The sequence below is a fragment of the Caretta caretta genome, chromosome 5 (genome assembly GCF_965140235.1).
Source record: "Caretta caretta isolate rCarCar2 chromosome 5, rCarCar1.hap1, whole genome shotgun sequence".
In the NCBI taxonomy this organism is placed as follows: domain Eukaryota; kingdom Metazoa; phylum Chordata; order Testudines; family Cheloniidae; genus Caretta; species Caretta caretta.
The window spans coordinates 24,493,909-24,514,469 of record NC_134210.1 but is presented as its reverse complement, the minus strand read 5'-3'; the positions used below and the strand labels follow the sequence as shown (position 1 = coordinate 24,514,469).

Genomic DNA, 20,561 nt, shown 5'->3' with positions numbered 1-20,561 from the left:
GCCTCACCAATGTCGAATAGAGGGGAACGATCACGTCCCTCGATCTGCTGGCTATGCCCCTACTTATACATCCCAAAATGCCATTTGCCTTCTTGGCAACAAGGGCACACTGCTGACTCATATCCAGCTTCTCGTCCACTGTCACCCCTAGGTCCTTTTCCGCAGAACTGCTGCCTAGCCATTCGGTCCCTAGTCTGTAGCTGTGCATTGGGTTCTTCCGTCCTAAGTGCAGGACCCTGCACTTATCCTTATTGAACCTCATCAGATTTCTTTTGGCCCAATCCTCCAATTTGTCTAGGTCCTTCTGTATCCTATCCCTCCCCTCCAGCGTATCTACCACTCCTCCCAGTTTAGTATCATCCGCAAATTTGCTGAGAGTGCAATCCACACCATCCTCCAGATCATTTATGAAGATATTGAACAAAACCGGCCCCAGGACTGACCCTTGGGGCACTCCACTTGATACCGGCTGCCAACTAGACATGGAGCCATTGATCACTACCCGTTGAGCCCGACAATCTAGCCAGCTTTCTACCCACCTTGTAGTGCATTCATCCAGCCCATACTTCCTTAACTTGCTGACAAGAATACTGTGGGAGACCGTGTCAAAAGCTTTGCTAAAATCAAGAAACAATACATCCACTGCTTTCCCTTCATCTACAGAACCAGTAATCTCATCATAGAAGGCGATTAGATTAGTCAGGCATGACCTTCCCTTGGTGAATCCATGCTGGCTGTTCCTGATCACTTTCCTCTCATGCAAGTGCTTCAGGATTGATTCTTTGAGGACCTGCTCCATGATTTTTCCAGGGACTGAAGGTGTCATAACTGCAGGTGTTTCTGCATAAACTTCCAAAAGGAAATTTAGTTAAAATGTTCAAACATTAGGATAATTGTGTGTGAGGGGAAAACTCTTCAGCACCAGAAGAGGACTTTCAAAGATTGAGGAGGCTTGCTGCGGAGCAGAGATTCAAATGTACAGGATGCTCAAATGAACCATCCCCCGTCTGATCACATAGCATATTCATAAAGCAAGTGCAGCTGCCTGTGGAGCTTTCTGAAGAAGCTGATCCACTATTGTATGCCTGCAAGACAGGTTATTTTCCCCATAAGCTCCTTTTTCAAAACTCAGAGAAACAGTGGCTGATAAAATGTTCATTGTTGTGAACTAACCACATGGAGGTGATTGCATGTTCCATGTCTCATAAATGCTGTAACCACCCCTAAATGAATGCCGATTATTGTAACTTTAATGGTTATTTTCATAGCACCATAATTGTGCAAGGCTTTCTATGGATATAGCCTTAAAATAAGGTCTCTGTCCAAAGGGACTTATGATCAAAGGTCCTAATCCTACACCAGGTGGAGACCTGGGCTGTTGAAGTCAATTGGTCTCCACATGAGAGCTAGTGCCTGCACAGGTGAAATAATTTTCAAAATAGGAGCCTGATTTATCCAGCTAACCCGATGGGTAAGGTTATCAAGGGTAAAATTTTCAAAAGCACCTAAAGCCCATTTTCAAAACTGACTTAAACACTTGGGAGTTTAAGTACTCATTTCAGAGTAGCAGCCGTGTTAGTCTGTATTCGCAAAAAGAAAAGGAGGACTTGTGGCACCTTAGAGGCTAACCAATTTATTTGAGCATAAGCTTTCGTGAGCTACATCATCATCCGATGAAGTGAGCTGTAGCTCACGAAAGCTCATGCTCAAATAAATTGGTTAGTCTCTAAGGTGCCACAAGTCCTCCTTTTCTTTTTAAGTACTCATTGACTTTCAATGAGACTTAGGCCTAAATGCCTAATGCACCTTTGAAAAAGGAACGTAGATGCTTATGGCACTTCAGTGCTTTGGAAAACTTTACCCTAAATAATAATATACTAGGAGTGAGGCAGAGTAAGGGTATGTCTACACTACGAAATTAGGTTGATTTTAGAGAAGTCAATTTTTAGAATTCTATTTTATACAGTTGATCGCGTATGTCCACACTAAGCGCATTAAGTTGGTGGAGTGCTTCCTCACTACCATGGCTAGCATCGACTTACAGAGCGGTGCACTCTGGGTACCTATCCCACAGTTCCCACAGTCTCCGCTGCCCATTGGATTTCTGGGTTAAGCTCCCAATGCCTGTTGGGGCAAAAACATTGTCGTGGGTGGTTTTGGGTACATGTTGTCAGTTGCCCCTCCCTCCATGAAAGCAACGGCAGACAATTGTTTTGCACCTTTTTTCCTTGGTTCCCCATGCAGTCACCATACCATGGCAAGCATGGAGCCCGCTCAGCTCACCATCACCACTGCTGTTGTGGGCAAGTCTACTGTGGGGACTGCTGTGATCCAAGTAGCTAATGCAATCATTGACGTTCTGTTATCAAGGGTAGTGACTCTGGGAAATGTGCGGGCCTTTTTAGATGCATCATCTTCCTGTCCCTTGTCACTGGTGAAGAAGTCTTGCAGCCGTACATTCCAGTCCGGTAGGCACTGTAACACCCCATAGCACTTCTGTGGTTGACACATGTAACAGCTCCAGGGCTCTTGCTCTTTTGCCTTGGCCGAGGCACCTTGCCCTACCAGGACCTCCAAGCATTCGACACAGAAGCACCTGCAGCAGCTGGCACTGCTACACAGCAGCAGCTCCTGGGTGCCTTCACAGCAGACGGAGCAGTAGGACTGCTAGCCGTCCTCATCCATGGTGTACGGCTCCTCCGCTTCCGCTGCAACTCTGCTGTCCTGCAACTCTGCAGCACACAGTGCAGTAGAACTGGTAGCCGTCCTCATCGGACATGTAGCTTGGCCAGGGGTTCTGGGAACGTCTTCCCTGCCCAGCTCCTAACAACCTCCAAGGCATGGTGCACATCTCCACCGCCTCCACCGCAACTCTGCTCTCCTGCGAGCTGGAGGCTTCTGCCTCAGGCTGCTCTCCCAGCCGGCAGCACCGCACGGTCATGCCTACCTCTTGCTCCCATGGCTCATGAAGCCTGGACAGTAGTAAGGAGCAGTTCAGCTATAGGCTGAGCAAGTGCAGAATGGTGGTAGAATGTGCCTTTGAACGTTTAAAAGCTCGCTGGCGCTGTTGACCAGACCTCCACGCAACCAACATTCCCATTGTTATTGCTGTGTGCTCCATAATATCTGTGAGAGTAAGGGGGAGATGTTTATGGCGGGGTGGGAACTTGAGGCAAATTGCCCGATATTCGATTTTGAGCAGCCAGACAATAAGGCGATTAGAAGAGCAAAGCAAGGCGCGCTGCGCATCCGAGAGGCTTTGAAAACCATGACTGGCCAGGCTACGGTGTGACAGTTATGTGTGTTTCTCCTTGATGCAAACCCGTCTGCACTACCCCAAATTCGACCCAGCAAGATCGATTTTAGCGCTACTCCCCTCGTCGGAGAGGAGTACAGAAGTTGAGTTTAAGAGCCCTTTAGGTCCGGGGTTGGTTGTGTGGATGCAGTCATTTTTAAATCGACCTAACGCAGCTAAATTCGACTTAACCCCATCGTGTAGACCAGGGTTCTGTGGCAAAACCAAGGAAGAGGGAAATATGTTTTTGCTAGAGCTTATTTTGCACTTCAAAGTATGTTTTTTCTTCAACTTGTGTTTGTTCTCTCTGATCATAAGACGACTGTTGTACATTTTTTTTCAGCTTTTAAAAAAACGAAGTGAAGGAAATGTATCCATGAAAACATAAAATGTTACCTCATCATGAGATTGTTCATGTTGCATTAAAGGTGATAAACATGATGGAAGGTAGCTTTCTCCAAATTACTTGCAAATTAATCTTAATCTTTGTGTCAGGAAGAATACTAGTTTCCAAGAGTAAAATAAAATATTGTTGTTTGAAAAATGCAGTTGTTAGTTTCATTTTATGAAGGCTTCTTCCCAAAAATGCTAATTTCCTCTTTTGATATACTTTTTCTCTAGTTACACTAGCTGCAAAAATGACAGTTTTAACTTAATACTTGGGATATTAGGCAAATAACTGTCATTGCTCCTAATGTTTCTAGCTTTGGGCAATGACTTTAGTGAGCCTGATAATTAATGTTGCTGCTGTGCTCTAGCAATACAATGCAGTCTTTGTAATAATATTTTCTTCTTTTTTTTCCTTTAGCAAGGCTTGAAAATAGTTCATCATGCAGATAAGACATTAGCCAGCTTCTGCAAATGGCAGAAAAGCATCAATCCCAAAAATGATGTCAACCCAATACATCATGATGTAGCTGTACTTCTAACTAGGTAAGGTCACAACCCTGGAGAGAAGCTTCCAAATATTATTTTATTAATATTTCTTTCACTGAGAACATGCTTATAGCCTCCTTTTGATTCCCCCCCCACCCCACCGCCAACCCATAGACACTTCCCATATACTGTTGTTCCTGATGAATACATGTAATTTCTGAAGGACAGTTTTAGTACAAAAATAACTTTGTTTGAGCATATCAGATGCTAGTACAGGTGGAGTTTATGAGTGGTTACATAAAAGTACACTGTTAAGGCTGGAAGGTGTCAAAACTGACCCACTGTACCTTGTAGAGGGTTGCTTACATCTGTTTGCACAGCCTATATAATGTTTTATTCGTATCTGTAGGTGTTTTATTAGACATGGGTCATAGCCAGGAAATTCAGATCTGTAATCAGATACAAATGTAAACGTCCTCAAACATCAGTGCTTGGGAAGGCTGAGATTAAGATTCAACTGGACACAGTACTCCAGATGAGGCCTCACCAATGTCAAATAGAGGCACAGAGGCGTGTACAGAATGCCATCATAGGCAGAAGATTTAAAGATTTCTTCATTGCATGGGCCTAGAGTAAATGGATAAGTGGATCCTGGATGCTACAAGAGACAGTATTCCATAGAGTATTCCCTGCACCTTTATTATTCAGTTGTCATACTCTCCTGCATTTCCAAAAGGTTAAAAATCCCTGCCACGTATTGCAAAAAATAAGGTATTGTCCTTGTCTAAGAAAAGACTGGGATAATACTTCCTTCATAATCACCCCATGCTCACTTCCATTTAGGGTGTGCCTAAACTGGAGCTGGAAGGTATAATTTCCTGTTGGAGTAGATCTACTCCATGCTAGCTTAATTGGACCGAGTGTGCTAAAAACAGAAGTTTACCCTTGTTGGTGTGAGCGGTGGGAGGCGCTAGTTGCCTAAGTACATACCTGAAATCTCAGATGGAATTGTACTCAAAGTGGCTACCCCATCATCATTTGCACCTTACAGCTCCACTGTAGACAAACCCATAAAGGGAGAGAGAATAATATAATCAAAGGACTTAGTTATGCAGTCTTCATCTGTTAGTCAGGAGGAACTCTATCCAAACCGATTAGTGCAGAAGATCTTAAGGATGTGGAAAATGAGCGGGGAAGGAAGATTTACCTTCACTGTTCTGAATCTCAGATGTGCACATTCTATCTTTTCCTCGGCATCAAATGGAAAACTCTGTTCCACAATAGCTGAATTTTTGGAGCCAAGAGCAAGGATTGGCACACCGCTTGCCTGGAAAAAATGGTGTAATTTCCAGTCAATCAAGTCTTTACATTCAAGTCCCTTTATAATTTAGCTTCCTGCTGCCAAGGTGATCTAGCAACTTAAAATGACGACAACCCTCACCTTCACTCTGCTGGCATTTCCTGCCTTGGCTACCACCAGTCAGCTTCTCACACACCAATGTGCTGTCTGATGCTGCCTGCCTTGGAAAAACTTTGTGATTAAAAACTGAACAGCCACTACTTTATCCTCCTTCAGCTCCCTCCTTAAGAATCGACTCTGCAAATCCTACAAATCCCAGGCTGATGAGCATAGCTACACATATGACAAACTGCAGCTGTTTTTCTTCCCCTTCTTTCCTTTTCCTACTCTCTTCCTCCCTAGTTGTATCCCCAATTAAAACGCAAACAAACAACTGCAATCCATGTAACTAATTAAGCAATGCCGATTCTTTACCATATTCATTTGCATGTCTGTTGTATCCCCATCCCTTGCCTTTTGTCTGTGTCCTGAGATTGTGAGGCCTTCAGCACAGGGACGTCTCTTTTTCTTCACTGGTACAGTGCCTGCCACAAGTGGGCCCCAATCCTGACTGGGATATTTGGGCATGATCACAATATAAATATTGACTAATAAATAATAAGTCGTACATAGTGGTATAAGTGTTAGACATACCGTCTTTTGCTGAAAATTCAGATTAACAACAAATATATGATGATATGGAGATTTACTATCCATTGTAAGCAGCATTACATGCAGTTTTAAACTCTCTTACCTTCAAGTCTTCACTGTGTTTACAGAAAGGACATCTGTGCTGGCATGAATCGTCCTTGTGAAACCTTAGGTTTGTCTCATCTATCTGGTATGTGCCAACCTCACCGGAGCTGTAATATTAATGAAGATTCTGGGCTGCCTTTGGCATTCACTATTGCACATGAGCTTGGACACAGGTACAGTTGGATGTAGAATGCAGAGTCTAGCCTGGTCTAATGCAATGTTTTACATTTATCTTAAAATTGTATTTCCCTCGTAAATTCCAAGGCCAAAAGGGACCATTGTGATCATCTGGTGTAGCACAGACCATAGCTCTTTGATTCTTTTTTTTCTTTTTGGTTGTAACAATGACTATTGAAACAAAATTGGCAAATCAAAATTATCATGTGGAAAATTTCAGTTTTGCAGAAACTGCATTTTCTGTCAAACAATCATTCAGATGGAAACCTCCTGACCAGCTCTAGCTCTCTTCCTGACAGTCATAGTCATTTTTGGTACCCCAATGCATGTGGTTTTAGATAGAGATTTTCAGCTTTGCGTACGTGATTTCGACCTTCATTTTTGCATACACCCCCAGAGATGGGGTGAGGAGGATCACCTTATATAAATCTAAAAATAAGTAAGAAAAAAACAGTTGTGGAAGAGGGAAAGAGCCACCCAAGCTTTTGAAATACTGGGATGATTTAACAGTGATGTTTCTGAAAAATAAACCTGTCTAAAGTAATTGGGGTTTTTTTTTTGATTCCTTGGACGGTCGCTGGGTATGGTGCTGCACTGAGCTACAGTGGCAATTTTTTCATGTTGGTCTTTCAGCAGGGTGCTTGATTATTATTGTTAAAAGTTATTGAGTAGTAAATCTTTTACCACGATTGACAAAAGCTTTGTAGAGGTTAGACAAGACTGAGTTATGAACAGCTGTGGGAGGACCTGCTATGGGGAAGGTCTGTTAAAACGCACAGTATTATTAACTGGGGAGAGAGATGGGGAGGAGAGTAGAGGCTAATTCATCAATCCATTCATGAATATATGACAATGTGGGAAGCAATGCCTCTGTCTAAATCAATAAAAAGTGACATCCTTGAAATTATTTTAGAAAGAAAGTATTGTAAAGATAAATTATTAAGAGAAGATTAATGGGCCAAATTCTGATCTGAGTCAGCTATAACTATACTGAAGTGAATGGAGTTATTTTGATTTACAGCACACTAGTCGGGCAAAATTTGGCCTACAATTTTTATGAGATTTGTTTTCAGTATTGTCCCAGACTTCCAGCACTTGCAGTCCTCCCCTTTTGAAAGTCCCTCACTGCAAACCCCAAACTTGTAGCCATGTTGCTTAGTACTGTGATTTCAACCAATTTCATAGTCTAAGATGGGTTTTGGCCTGAAAATCAAGGTGCTGCAGAAAGTGCTATGAGCGTTCTCCAGGTGGCATCCTTCCCTCTGAATCATTACCAAATTATCTTCACTGCAGGGTACTAAAGGGCACTGCTGTGTGGATGAGGCATGAGTACCTATGATTATTAAAAATGCACTGGAACTTTATTCAAGAGTCAGGGTGTAAACAGTGCTTAATTTTTGCCAGGGCTGAACCCCGACATCTCTATGCATGGCAGTTCATAGTCCCAGCACATCTGGGCTTGCCGCCTCAGTTATAAAAGTAAAAATATTGCTTGACTCCCAGCACCTAATTGCTTGATTCCTGACACCTCTTTCATTAAAAATTAAGCACTGGGTGTAAACTATGGGGCTTGGCAAAAGTCAAATTGGATAATTATGTTTTGACTCCCTAAAATTCTCCCAGAGTTTCAACTAGGGAAGTTTACTCTTTATTTTCTGCCTGGGGGCACTGCTGTGCATTGTATGCCTGATCTAATGCCCACTGAAGGCAACGAGAGTCTTGACTTCTGTTGGCTTTGTCTACTTTTAGCTCATGGATGAAGTGATACCTATATGTTTTCCTGATTACTTTGGGATCTTTGGAAGAAAGTTGCTATGTAACTATCAGCTATAATGACTATTTCCTGTGCTTGGTAATTCTTTTAGTTTTGGTATCCAGCATGATGGAAAAGAGAATGACTGTGAGCCCATTGGAAGACATCCATACATTATGTCCCGGCAGCTAAAGTATGATCCTTCTCCACTCACCTGGTCACCGTGCAGCAAGGAATACATCACACGTTTCCTAGAGTGAGTGATTAGAGTACTATGTGAGGTGACACAGAGTTGAGGAGAAATTCTTAATTATTTTTTCCTTTGAGGATCCTTGAGGTATGTTGTTGGTTCCCATGTCATGGCACACCCAAATCTGACCAAGTACGATACAGTGAACAGTGGAAGAATTGTTACATTGTGCAATGTTCAAACTGGACTTAGATTTCAACAATACGAGTTCAAAACTTGATGTAACCTACAGCTATCATATGGTTACTGGGAGAAAAGATGGCCTTTTGGCTAAGGTATATGGTAGAGCATCAAAGGGCCTGACACAGATTTCCTATGAGACTTTGGACAAATCACTGTATTCTTACAAGTGACCTCTTATTAAAGGGGCCTCAAATTTTGGATGCCCAACTTCAGACACCTCTGGTCTGACTTTCTACACTGTTGAGAGTGACTACAGCTTTCACTGAAGTCATTCCAAAGACTGAATCTATTTCTAATTTATCAAACTACATTCGGCCTCCATTAAACTCCTCTGCAAGGTGAAATGGGGAGAGCTGCCCTTCTTTATAATTCACAGGAGAAGGAAATAGCTGCTAAGAAGGTCACAGGAGTCATGATATACCACAAAGGAGACCCACGCACATTCTGCTGCCTTTGCAGACTTCAAGGCCCCTTCTATATGCCATGGGTGGGTCAAGATACCAGATATATTAATATCCAGGCTGCTCCTGAATGGCAGATACTCCCAGGTTTTTTGAAGTACTTTGCTCTTATCAGAGGTTCCTAAAACATTATTGGAAATAAGTTATTTGCAAATTTCCCCATGCTCGACTTAGAATCTAGAAGTGTTGTTTCCTAAAGACCACATGGAAAAGTGCCATTAATGATTAGAATTTTAAAGGTGAGTTATTAAAAAAATTCAAAATTAAAATTAAAATGTGTGATTTTTAAATTTCCAATTTTCATCTTTAGCCGAGGATGGGGGTTCTGTCTAGATGATATCCCAAAAAAGAAAGATTTAAAGTCACCACTCATTGCCCCAGGAGTGATCTATGATGTACATCACCAATGCCAGCTGCAGTACGGCCCCACTGCTACTTTCTGTGAAGAGGTGGATGTAAGTGCCATTTGTTTTCATCTATTCTACCAACAAGAATTTAAGCTTTTAGTTCTTATTGTGACCTGACCAAATTCCAGTTTGGGGAAATTCTATTCTGCCTACATAAAATTCTTCTCCAGTTTCAAATGAATATGGCTATTCTAAATTGTTTTGTAGTGGTCTTGGGAATTATGAAAGGTTACTATGTTTCATGCACAGGTGACTGCATTTCAGTGGTGAAGTGGTTTCATTTTTAAATGTACATTATAGATCTTGGGTAAAATTATAAAGTGTCTTTATGACTTAGAAGTTATTTTCAAAACTAAGTTAAGCATTTTGGAGCCTCCATCCCATTAGCTGTCATTTGGCCAAATTCTTCAGTTGGATACACTTGCTTAACTTCTGTGAGAATCACCTGAACAGTATTTGGTTCTGTATGTCGTACGTTTGCCCACTTTTATTATGGGCCATATTGTTTAGGGTGGGTGTACAATAGGTATGCTTACAAAAACCTTCATTTGCATATGCAGGGAGGCACTTGATAGACTCCTTGGTAAATCACCTATTGCCTCCACTTGTCCACACATCAGTCCCTAATGACCTAGAAATGGTGGTTTGCCAGGATCATCCAGATTGCTTTTTTTCATTATGATCATTTATGTATATCCTCATCTACTGACTATTATTGGTGGTATTGTACATTTCTGATTAATCTTTTCAATCAGAATGAACAGTATGGGTAGACGTAATGAATTCATTACATGTTTCACAGCTGTTCTTTGCAGCTGTCATTTTATCTTTTTGTACAGATAGGAAATTAAAGTATCATTTTGTGTTGGTTAATTCTGTTTCTGCTTGAATGTGAAGCTACTATGTCTTTATGCCTTTGCATTTGGCATCTGCTGACTAGTTAAATTATAAGTAAATATATGTCAGCAAATCAATTTGTAGCGTTTTTACTGCAAGCCTTCATTTTGCAAGTAATAATGCACAAGCAAAGAATTGTGTATTCTGTTAAATCCTACAATGAAGTCAACAAAAAGTGAGGTATTTTACACTGATTATTTTGAAATGGTCTTTGGATGTGCTTGTTAATTTTATTTTATGCAAGCCTATATTAAAGGATAGTTTACCAGCATATTGGCACAGATTGAAGAGTCAAGGTGTGTAAAATTAACTTAGGCTACGTCTACACCCCACAGCACTGTCAACGATGCTAGGTGCCCCAGAGGGAATGAACAGAACAGGTAATCATCAAAAGCGATCAACAGATGTGTAGCTACATGCCACAATGAAAGGCCAGCAGCAGCCACACTGTGTGATGAATAACCACTTGTGTCAGTGAAAGGCTATGGCATGGGGGAAGCTGTAGGGAAAGACTTCAGTAACTCCCTGCTGCCAGAGCCTTTCCCTGTGTCAGGGAAGGGCTCCAGCAGCAGGGAGGCAATGGGAGACTACACTGCTAAAAACAGTTTAGCTAGGAGGCACAGCTTGGGCTGGAAGAGAGTCATGTAGGGTAGATCCTCGGGTACATATCCACACCCTTCAGGCATGTCTTTATTCTACTCACCTCAGCCACACCTCACAGTCTACCCTCCTATCTATACCCATGCTAGGGGGCACTATTTGTATATGTACTCTACTGTACTCCTATGCCGCTGAAAGAAGCATGCGGTATAGAAATCCCCCAAGTGTATTCTATGAGAGGGCTGGGTGAGATTTACACTGCCTTGCCACTTTTTACTTAACACAGGGGTGCCGGAATGGGCCGGGGCTGGGGGCCATGGGCCCATCACTTTTAAAAGTGGGAGGGCTATGCCAGATGTAGCCTAAGTTAATTTTACACACCTTTGACTCTACTGGTATATTGGCACAAGTTGAAAACTATCCTTTCAAATAGGCTTCCATCAAATAAAATTAACAAGGACATCCAAAGACCACTTTTTACCAGCCATAAGGGTGAGTGATGGGGAGAAGGAGTGGAGAGGAGTGAGCGGCGGGCTGGGTCTTGGGGGTAGGGGAGGAAGAGGCAGAGGGTGAGCAGAACATTGGAGGGAGGGGTTGTGCGAGGGCAAGGCTCGAGGAGGCGGGGCGATGTAATGGCGGGGCCTCGGGAAAGGGGGTAGTGTGGGGGCGGGGCCATGGTTCGGGCATCTGTGGCCTCCCCCACTTTTAGGGAGCTTTTTGCTGCTCCTGACTTAACTCCCGCTTTTTGACCAACTTGCACTCAATGTATAACTTACCCCACTGTTTACAGGTCTAGTGAATTCCCATTAGAGATGCGTCTGCTTACACTAAACTACATTTATCTGAATTTGGCCCTTTGATGCAATGAGAGCTGCAGGTGATCTGCACCTTTGAAATTCTGATTATGAATCCCTTGTCACTGAACCTTTATCTCCAAAACTTCCATTGATTTTTAATGAGATTGGAATTTGGTGCTTAGCTTATGAGGTTAGAGGTTATTTAGATTGCAAGCTCTGCAAGGCAGAGACCCTGATTTCGTACATGTGTGTAAAGTGCTTTGCACATTGCTGATGATAAAATAAATGACTTGTCATGCATTGTATCAATTTCAGAGCCATGAGTTTCTGACTGTTGCTCCCACGTTTGCCCACTGAATAATGCTACTTCTATGGTGTGTGTAGTATCCTTTTTTTAACCTAGCATTATTAATGATGGAGATTTATGTGGATAACTTCTATTAAAGCTAATGAGTTTCCTGCATAAATCCCTGACTTTTTCAATGGAAGAAAATATTTTGTTATAAAATCTAACTGCCAGCAGCAGGATGTACTCCTCTTAAAGCCCTGTTCTAGCAATCAAACAGGCTATTCTAGTGGATGAAAGCTAAAAGTACATTTACCAACTGTTTCAGAGGAACAGCCGTGTTAGTCTGTATTCGCAAAAAGAAAAGGAGGACTTGTGGCACCTTAGAGACTAACCAATTTATTTGAGCATGAGCTTTCGTGAGCTACAGCTCACTTCATCAGATGAAGTGAGCTGTAGCTCACGAAAGCTCATGCTCAAATAAATTGGTTAGTCTCTAAGGTGCCACAAGTCCTCCTTTTCTTTTTACCAACTGTGTATTTCTTCTTGAGTATTGGAAATAGAGTGGTGGAGTACCCATCCAATAGTTGAAAAAGAACAAAACATACTTCATATATAATGGATAAAGAACAAAACTTTCCATACATAGTAGTAGAAAACCACTCAGCCAGAACAGATTTTAACTCTGCGACTACATCCTGAAAATGTATTGTCCCCAACTGCCCCCTAAACAGGGGTTCCCAAACTTTTTTCCCCTGAGGCTCATCTGTGCATCTGCAATTGGCACTGTGGCCCACTTACTAATTTTAATTATTACATGCACATAAACTATAACACAGTAAATAAACAGTGTAGGTTTCCTTTTCATGTTAATGTAAACGTGTAATGATAGAAATTCCTAGCAATATGCACTCAAAGATATTATTCAAGATCTTTGAAACCAAACCGTTTTAGTAAAGCTGCACTTTATATAATGTTGAGAGCAAAATGTGGCATGCAGACACAGAAAACACAATGTATAAATGTATCAAACTGAACAATAAGCAATACAACAATGTTAAAAAAATTGTTAAACACATTGTGTTATTATTTGTTGATTTTAAAACATAATCGCTGTCCGGCTTTGAAAACTTTGTATTTTCAAGTTTTTTAGTGTAAAATCTAAATTTCTGAGCTGTGTAAGTAAAGACCCAACCCTAATCTCTATTAATTAGAAAAAAAATTGAATATTGTAAATAAAAATATAAAATAACAGTTACTTTATACTACACTGTGGCAACAGGTACTCTGATGATCCAGTAAAGGAGTATCCAAACTTTGAGTATGTTTTATCATATTTTCTTACCACTTTCTTTATTTTTTTGGCTGGTTCATTTCATGTTCCTGTAGATGGTTTGGGACTTCTTTATCTTCTTCACCAGTGCACCCTTCTCATTTTCGAAAATGAGATTGATCCATGTCAGATTGCAATACTGCTTGCCGTTTTTTACAGTTGTAAATGGTGGACTGAGTGTATGTTGCTAGGTTACCTTGCAGTAAAATGTACCATTGTACTCATGAGAATTAAACTTGACATATTACAGCTTGTTTTTTAAAAAATAAAGTTTTTTTTCCTATACTCTGTCCAACATAAACAGCTCAAAACACTACATTTATATAGCTTTGACTTCGATTACATGAGTCACGCGGAGTTAAAGATTTACTAAGAGCTTGACTGGCAAATGCAGTTGCGCTGGCAGACCTCCCAGGACTGTCGTGGCCCGCCTTTGGGCCACGGCCCACAGTTGGAAACCCCTGCTCTAAACAATGCTAGTATTGAATTATAAATAGGGAACTTCAATGCAGCCATTGGCATGTTTGCTTCACCTAAAACCATGCTTTGAGTGAAGATTTTAGAATACTTTGAGCAGTTCTGTCATCATCTTTCTTTCCCAGTGTTCTAAAGATGTGATCATAATAGGAGCCCACAAACAATACACATGATAAATAACAAGCAACTCTCTTGAAACAAACTTTTTGTGAATGAGTTTAACAGAGAGATGCCAAAACCCAAGATCCAAACTTTGGAATCCAAATTCATATCTGAATGTGGCTGGTAGACCCTATGGGTCAGATTTTCAAAAGTACTTGTCATGTTGGATGTCATGAGTGTCACAATGGTAACTGGTAAGTGCTGAGTCCTTTGGAAAATCTAGCTGTTGTTTAAGTGCCAAAATAGGAACACGTGTGTGTATATAAAGTTGCTATTTATATGTTAAAAGAAAAGGAGGACTTGTGGCACCTTGGAGACTAACAAATTTATTTGAGCATAAGCTTTCGTGAGCTACAGCTCACTTCATCAGATGCATGCAGTGGAAAATACAGTGGGGAGATTTTATATACACAGAGATCATGAAACAATGGGTGTTACCATACACACTGTAACCAGAGTGATCAGGTAAGGTGAGCTATTACCAGCAGGAAAGAAAAAAAACAAGTATTTTGTAGTGATAATCAAGGTGGGCCATTTCCAGCAGTTGACAAGCACATGTGAGGAACAGTGTGTGTGTGGGGGTGTGGGGGGAATAGTTTTACTTTGTGTAATGACACATCCACTCCCGGTCTTTATTCAAGCCTAACATAATGGTGTCCAGTTTGCAAATTAATTCCAATTCAGCAGTCTCTCATTGGAGTCTGTTTTCGAAGTTTTTTTGTTGAAGAATTGCCACTTTTAGGTCTGTAATCGAGTGACCAGAGAGATTGATGTGTTTTCCGACTGGTTTTTGAATGTTATAATTCTTGACATCTGATTTGTGTCCATTTATTCTTTTACGTAGAGTCTGTCCGGTTTGGCCAATGTACATGGCAGAGGGGCATTGCTGGCACGTGATGGCATATATCACATTGTTAGATGTGCAGGTGAACAAAAAGCTTATGCTCAAATTCCTTAGTCTCTAAGGTGCCACAAGTACTCCTTTTCTTTTTTTGGATACAGATTAACATGGCTGCTACTTTGAAACCTATTTATACTTTGTAAACACACACACACACACACACTGTAAATTGCTCAATGTACAATAGGAAGAAAAAACCTACAATATACCAAATCCAAAAAGGGATGAAAATTAAGGTGCATAGGATTAAATCTAAATTACAGACATTAGGCAACGATGAAAAATGTATAGTGCAAAGAAACGTAATTCCAAAAGCAGAATTACCAGCCAATCCTGAGGTCCTAATTTATTTTTAAAGTGTCTTTTTATAGATGAATGCCCACTGAAATGTATAGGTGCTTGTCTGATTAAGACTGAGTGAAGATTTGGGGATTTGGCCTGCAGGTACTGCAGCAATAATATTCTGTCAATAAGGCGAGACACTTGTAAGGAGAAGTCAACCACACTTCCAATAGCATGATTAATGAAGAGAAAACGCAGTCAGGGGCCATGGTATGTTTTCCCCTCTTGAGGCTGCTTCTGCATGGGCAATGTGCCCCAAACTTTGTAAAGAAATTTTTCCAATTAACAGTGGGTGCTTGGGAGGTATGTCAGTTCAGACAATCGGGAGAACTTTTAAATTCTCAAGAGAACTTGAATTCAGTCAGCTGGATACAATATGTTCACAGTTTTGTATTTGTGCACAGATCTATGACAACACACTAATGAGGAGTAAATTTAAAGTTGTTCTGTGGCTAAAATTTTAAACAGTGACTAGAGATCTGGAGTATCTGATTTTGAGAGAACTTTAAAGGGGCCTCGCTTTCAAAAAGTTCTAAGCATCCTGACCTCTGAAAGTCAAGCCCCTTAAACTATCTCAAATTGAGATATCCCAAAATCATTAATGACTTTTGAAAATCGTGGCCTGGGAGTTCAGCTCTTCTGAAAGTAGCTGCAGTTTCTCTTTCTTACAGAATATTTGCCAGACACTGTGGTGCTCAGTGAAAGGATCCTGCCGCTCAAAACTGGATGCTGCCGCAGATGGAACTAGATGTGGAGAAAGAAAGGTGATTATGGGCTTCTTCTGTGTAAAAATGAAGATCAGAAAGTATGAATTGTTACTAGGGCTGTCGATTAATCACAGTTAACTCACACAACTAACTCAAAAAATTAGCTGCATTTAAAAAAATTAATCACTGAATCGCACTGTTAAACAATAGAACCCCAATCGAAATGTATTAAATATTTTTGGATGTTTTTCTACTTTTTCAAATATATTGATTTCTATTACAACACAGAATACAAAGTGTATAGTGCTCACTTTGTATTATTTTTATTACAAATATTTGCACTGTAAAAATGATAAAAGAAACTGTATTTTTCAATTCACTTCATGCACATACTGTAGTGCCAACTCTTTATCATGAAAGTGTAACTTACAAATGTAGATGTATGTTTGTTTGTTTTTTACATAACTGCACTCAAAACCAAACCAATGTAAAACTTTAGAGCTTACAAGTCCACTCAGTCCTACTTCCTGTTCAGCCAATTGCTAAGAAAAACAAGTTTGTTTAATTTATGGGAGATGCTTCTGACTGCTTCTTATTTACAATGTCATCTGAAAGTGAGAACAGGCACTTTCGTAGCCGGCATTGCAAGGTATTTATGTGCCAGATATGCTAAACATTCATATGCCCCTTCATGCTTTGACCACCATGCCAGAGAACATGCTTCCATGCTGATGGTGCTCATTAAAAAAATAATGCGTTAATTAAATTTGTGACTGAATTCCTTGGGGGAGAATTTTATGTCTCCTGTTCTGTTTTACCCGCATTCGGCCATATATTTCATGTTATAACAGTCTCGGCTGGTGACCCAGCACATGTTCGTTTTAAGAACACTTTCACAGCAGATTTGGCAACACGCAAAGAAGGTACCAATGTGAGATTTCTAAAGATAGCTGCACTTGACCCAAGGTTTAAGAACCTGAAGTGCCTTCCAAAATCTGAGACAGACAAGGTGTAGAGAATGCTTTCAGATGTCTTAAAAGAGCAACACTCCAATGCCGAAACTACAGAACCTGAACCACCAAAAAAGAAAATCAACCTTCTTCTGCTGGTGGCATCTGACTCAGATGATGAAAATGAACATGCATCGGTCTGCTCTGCTTTGGATCGTTATTAAGCAGAACCCGTCATCAGCATGGATGCATATATTCTGGAATGGTGGTTGAAGCATGAAGGGACATATGAATCTTTAGTGCATCTGGCACGTAAATATCTTGCGATGCCGGCTACAACAGTGCCATGTGAATGCCTGTTCTCGCTTTCAGGTGACATTGTAAACAAGACGTGGGCAGCATTATCTCCTGGAAATTGTAACCAAACTTGTTTGTCTGAGCGATTGGCTGAAGTAGGACTGAGTGGACTTGTAGGTTCTAAAGTTTCACATTATTTGTTTTATTTTTGAATTCAATTATTTTTTGTACATAATTCTACATTTGTAAGTTCAACTTTCATGATAAAGAGATTGCACTACAGAACTTGTATTAGATTAATTGAAATATACTATTTATTTTGTTTGTTATTTTTACAGTGCAAATATTTGTAATAAAAATAAATATAAAGTGAGCACTGTACATTTTGTATTCTGTGTTCGTAATTGAAATCAATCTATTTGAAAATGTAGAAAACATCCAACAGTTTTCAGCTGTCGTTAAGACTGCGCCGATCACAACACAGCTGCCATTCTTCTCGCGTTTAACAATGTCATCTTCCCATCTTCTTGGAGGCCAGCCAGGTGGTCTTTTCTGTTCTCGTGGGTACCACTCAGCTATGATTGCGGTCCACCTATTGTCCTTGAGCCATGCTGTGTGGCCCACCCATTGCATCTTATTAGGTCTGCTTTCCATGATGGTATCTTTCACACCGCTGCGTTCTCTGATCATTTCATTTGGGATGTGATCCAGAAGGGAGATTCCCAACATAGCTCATTCCATTGCCCTTTCAACTACCAACAGCCGCTGCTCTTCTCTCTTCATCAGTGCTCACGTTTCACTGCCGTACAACATGACTGGCAGCACTGTTGAATTAAAGATATTTGCGCGTGTGGTCTTGTCGGTTTTTCCCTTGAGGACGTCCTTGATGGAATTGAACGCACACCATCCTTCCCGAATCCTTCGCGAGAGTTCTCCATTCAGGTCTTGGCGCATATTGACTTCTTGGCCCAAATATATGTACTGTTTCACTTTTTCGATTTTTTTCTCCTGCTACTGTTGTTCAGGCTTTTTGTAAGACGTCTGATAGCATATATTTCGTTTTACAGCAGTTCATTTTCAGGCCGACCTGACTGCTTTTCTTGTTGAGTCTTCGTAGTATGCTCTGCAGTTGGTTAGTGCTTTTGGCAATTAGCACGATGTCGTCTGCGAATCTGAGATGAGATAATCGTTCTCCATTTATGTTGACACCACTCCTCCAATTGATCTTGTTCATAACCATTTAGAGGCAGGCAGTGAATAGTTTCGGTGTAATTTTATCTCCTTGCTTCACACCTTTCTCGATTGGGATGTGGAGGGGAGTTTTGAGGAGAGTAGTCTGTTGTGTATCCGGTATTCGCTTCCTTCAACAAACTGATGTAGTGTGTGTTAATGCCCTGCTCTGTGAGCACCTTTAATATTGGTTCAAACTCGACGCTGTCAAAGGTTTTTTCATAGTCAATGAAAACCATGCACAGCAGGAGCTTGTATTCCCTTGCTCTTTCTAGGAGCTGGCTAAAGGTAAATATATGGTCAATGGTGCTGAAATTTCTTTGGAATCCTGTATGCTCTCTCGGCTGTTGTTCATCCAGACTCTGTGAGAGTCGGTTCGTTATCACCTTTGTAAAGAGCTTGTAGATGTGAGAGACCAGGCATATAGGGCGGTAGTTTTTTAAGATTTTTCTCAATCGCCTTTCTTGTGCAGTAAGATGGTATTCGACTCCTTCCAGCTTGATGGTATTCTTCGTTCTTCAAGATATCGACTGAATCTTAAAGCGAGGGCCTTCCAAAGTTCTTTGCCTCCTGCAGAAATAATTTTTGATGTTATTCCATCTTTGCCTGGAGCTTTTCCCTTCTTCATCTGATGTAGTGCGCTTCAGACTTCACTGACAGTTATTGGGGGGGGGGGGCGGTTGGCGCGTTCTTCTGACTCTTGGAGCGTTGGGAGAAGGACATTTGATTCTTGATTTGAACAGTTCTGTATGGAAGTCCCTGCAGACCTCCTCCATCTCTGCTCTGTCAATTACTATCTCTCCATCCTCATTCTTCAACGCTGTTACACTCAATCTATACTGCGTCAATTCCTGCTTGCATGTCCTGAGGCTCTTGCGTGATTCAGCTGGTTTTGAGGAGCTTTTCTTTCTGGAAGTTCTCAGTCATCCTTCAGTTTTTGCTGTATAAGCTTGCACAGAATGGAATACTCGAGGTTGTTATCTGAGCTCCTTTTCATGTTTCTCTGCTTTTCCAACAAGCTTTTTGTTTCGTTCAAGAATCTTCCCTTTGCCTCCTTTGGCTTTTCAATTTCAGCTGCTTTTATGCAACGTCTCAGCTTGTTGGCAAAGATACTATAGTCCTCATCACATATTTTCGTCTGGCTCCAGTCAAACCCACAAATCGATTTCTTCAGTTTTGCTTCATCAAAGGTCTTTGGCCGCTGTTTCCAGTTTGTCATCTGTAGCGCCTTCTTTTCCACCGCTTTGTCAGAAATCAACTTCGCTCTAAGCAGGCAATGGTCACTGCCGGTGTTGAAAGGCAGCACCACAGAGACGTCTTGGACGATATGCCTTTTATTGACGAAAATGTAGTTGATTTTGTTCTTGCTTTTTGCATTTAGCGCGATCCACGTCCACCTCCTTGCAGCTGTCTTTTTGTACCAGGTGTTTGCTATGTACAGTTCTTTCATTTCTGCCATTGCTACGAACCTTTCTCCTCTTTCATTCCTTTTGCCACTGCCGTATCTTCCTATGAACTTTTCGCCAGCTTTCCCTCACCCAACCTTGGCGTTGAAATCTCCCATCGTGACCATGTAAGTGGACTTTTGCACGAGGGCTCTTTCGAGTTCTCGGTGGAATTCTTCCACTTCTTCATCCTCACTTGCACTTGTGGGAGCGTAGGCCTGGATGACCTTGAGGGTAGCTTTTAGAATCATAGAATCATAGAATATAAGGGTTGGAAGGGACCCCAGAAGGTCATCTAGTCCAACCCCCTGCTCGAAGCAGGACCAATTCCCAGTTAAATCATCCCAGCCAGGGCTTTGTCAAGCCTGACCTTAAAAACCTCTAAGGAAGGAGATTCTACCACCTCCCTAGGTAACGCATTCCAGTGTTTCACCACCCTCTTAGTGAAAAAGTTTTTCCTAATATCCAATCTAAACCTCCCGCACTGCAGTTTGAGACCATTACTCCTCGTTCTGTCATCTGCTACTATTGAGAACAGTCTAGAGCCATCCTCTTTGGAACCCCCTTTCAGGTAGTTGAAAGCAGCTATCAAATCCCCCCTCATTCTTCTCTTCTGCAGGCTAAACAATCCCAGCTCCCT

General features: G+C 41.2%; 1 protein-coding gene and 1 long non-coding RNA gene across 5 annotated transcripts in view; one reads left to right on the top strand and one right to left on the bottom strand.

Annotated features, from left to right (window-relative positions):
• The window catches only part of ADAMTS12 (ADAM metallopeptidase with thrombospondin type 1 motif 12), a 317,885-nt gene that overhangs the window by 167,478 nt on the left and 129,846 nt on the right, over window positions 1-20,561 (top strand). For 3 of the 4 annotated variants that reach the window (XM_048850633.2, XM_048850632.2, XM_075128413.1), the window contains exons 6-10: window positions 4,104-4,228; window positions 6,290-6,439; window positions 8,309-8,452; window positions 9,401-9,545; window positions 15,964-16,056. In XM_048850633.2, the coding sequence (XP_048706590.2) occupies window positions 4,104-4,228; window positions 6,290-6,439; window positions 8,309-8,452; window positions 9,401-9,545; window positions 15,964-16,056 (657 nt within the window). The remainder of the gene's footprint in view (window positions 1-4,103; window positions 4,229-6,289; window positions 6,440-8,308; window positions 8,453-9,400; window positions 9,546-15,963; window positions 16,057-20,561) is intronic. The other variant, XM_075128412.1, reaches the window with a different exon arrangement.
• Window positions 4,751-20,561, bottom strand: part of LOC125636863 (uncharacterized) — an 81,300-nt gene continuing 65,489 nt past the window's right edge. The window contains exons 3-4 of the long non-coding RNA XR_007356739.2: window positions 6,265-6,373; window positions 4,751-5,498 (exon numbers count right to left, since the gene is read on the bottom strand). This is a non-coding gene — a long non-coding RNA (uncharacterized LOC125636863). The remainder of the gene's footprint in view (window positions 5,499-6,264; window positions 6,374-20,561) is intronic.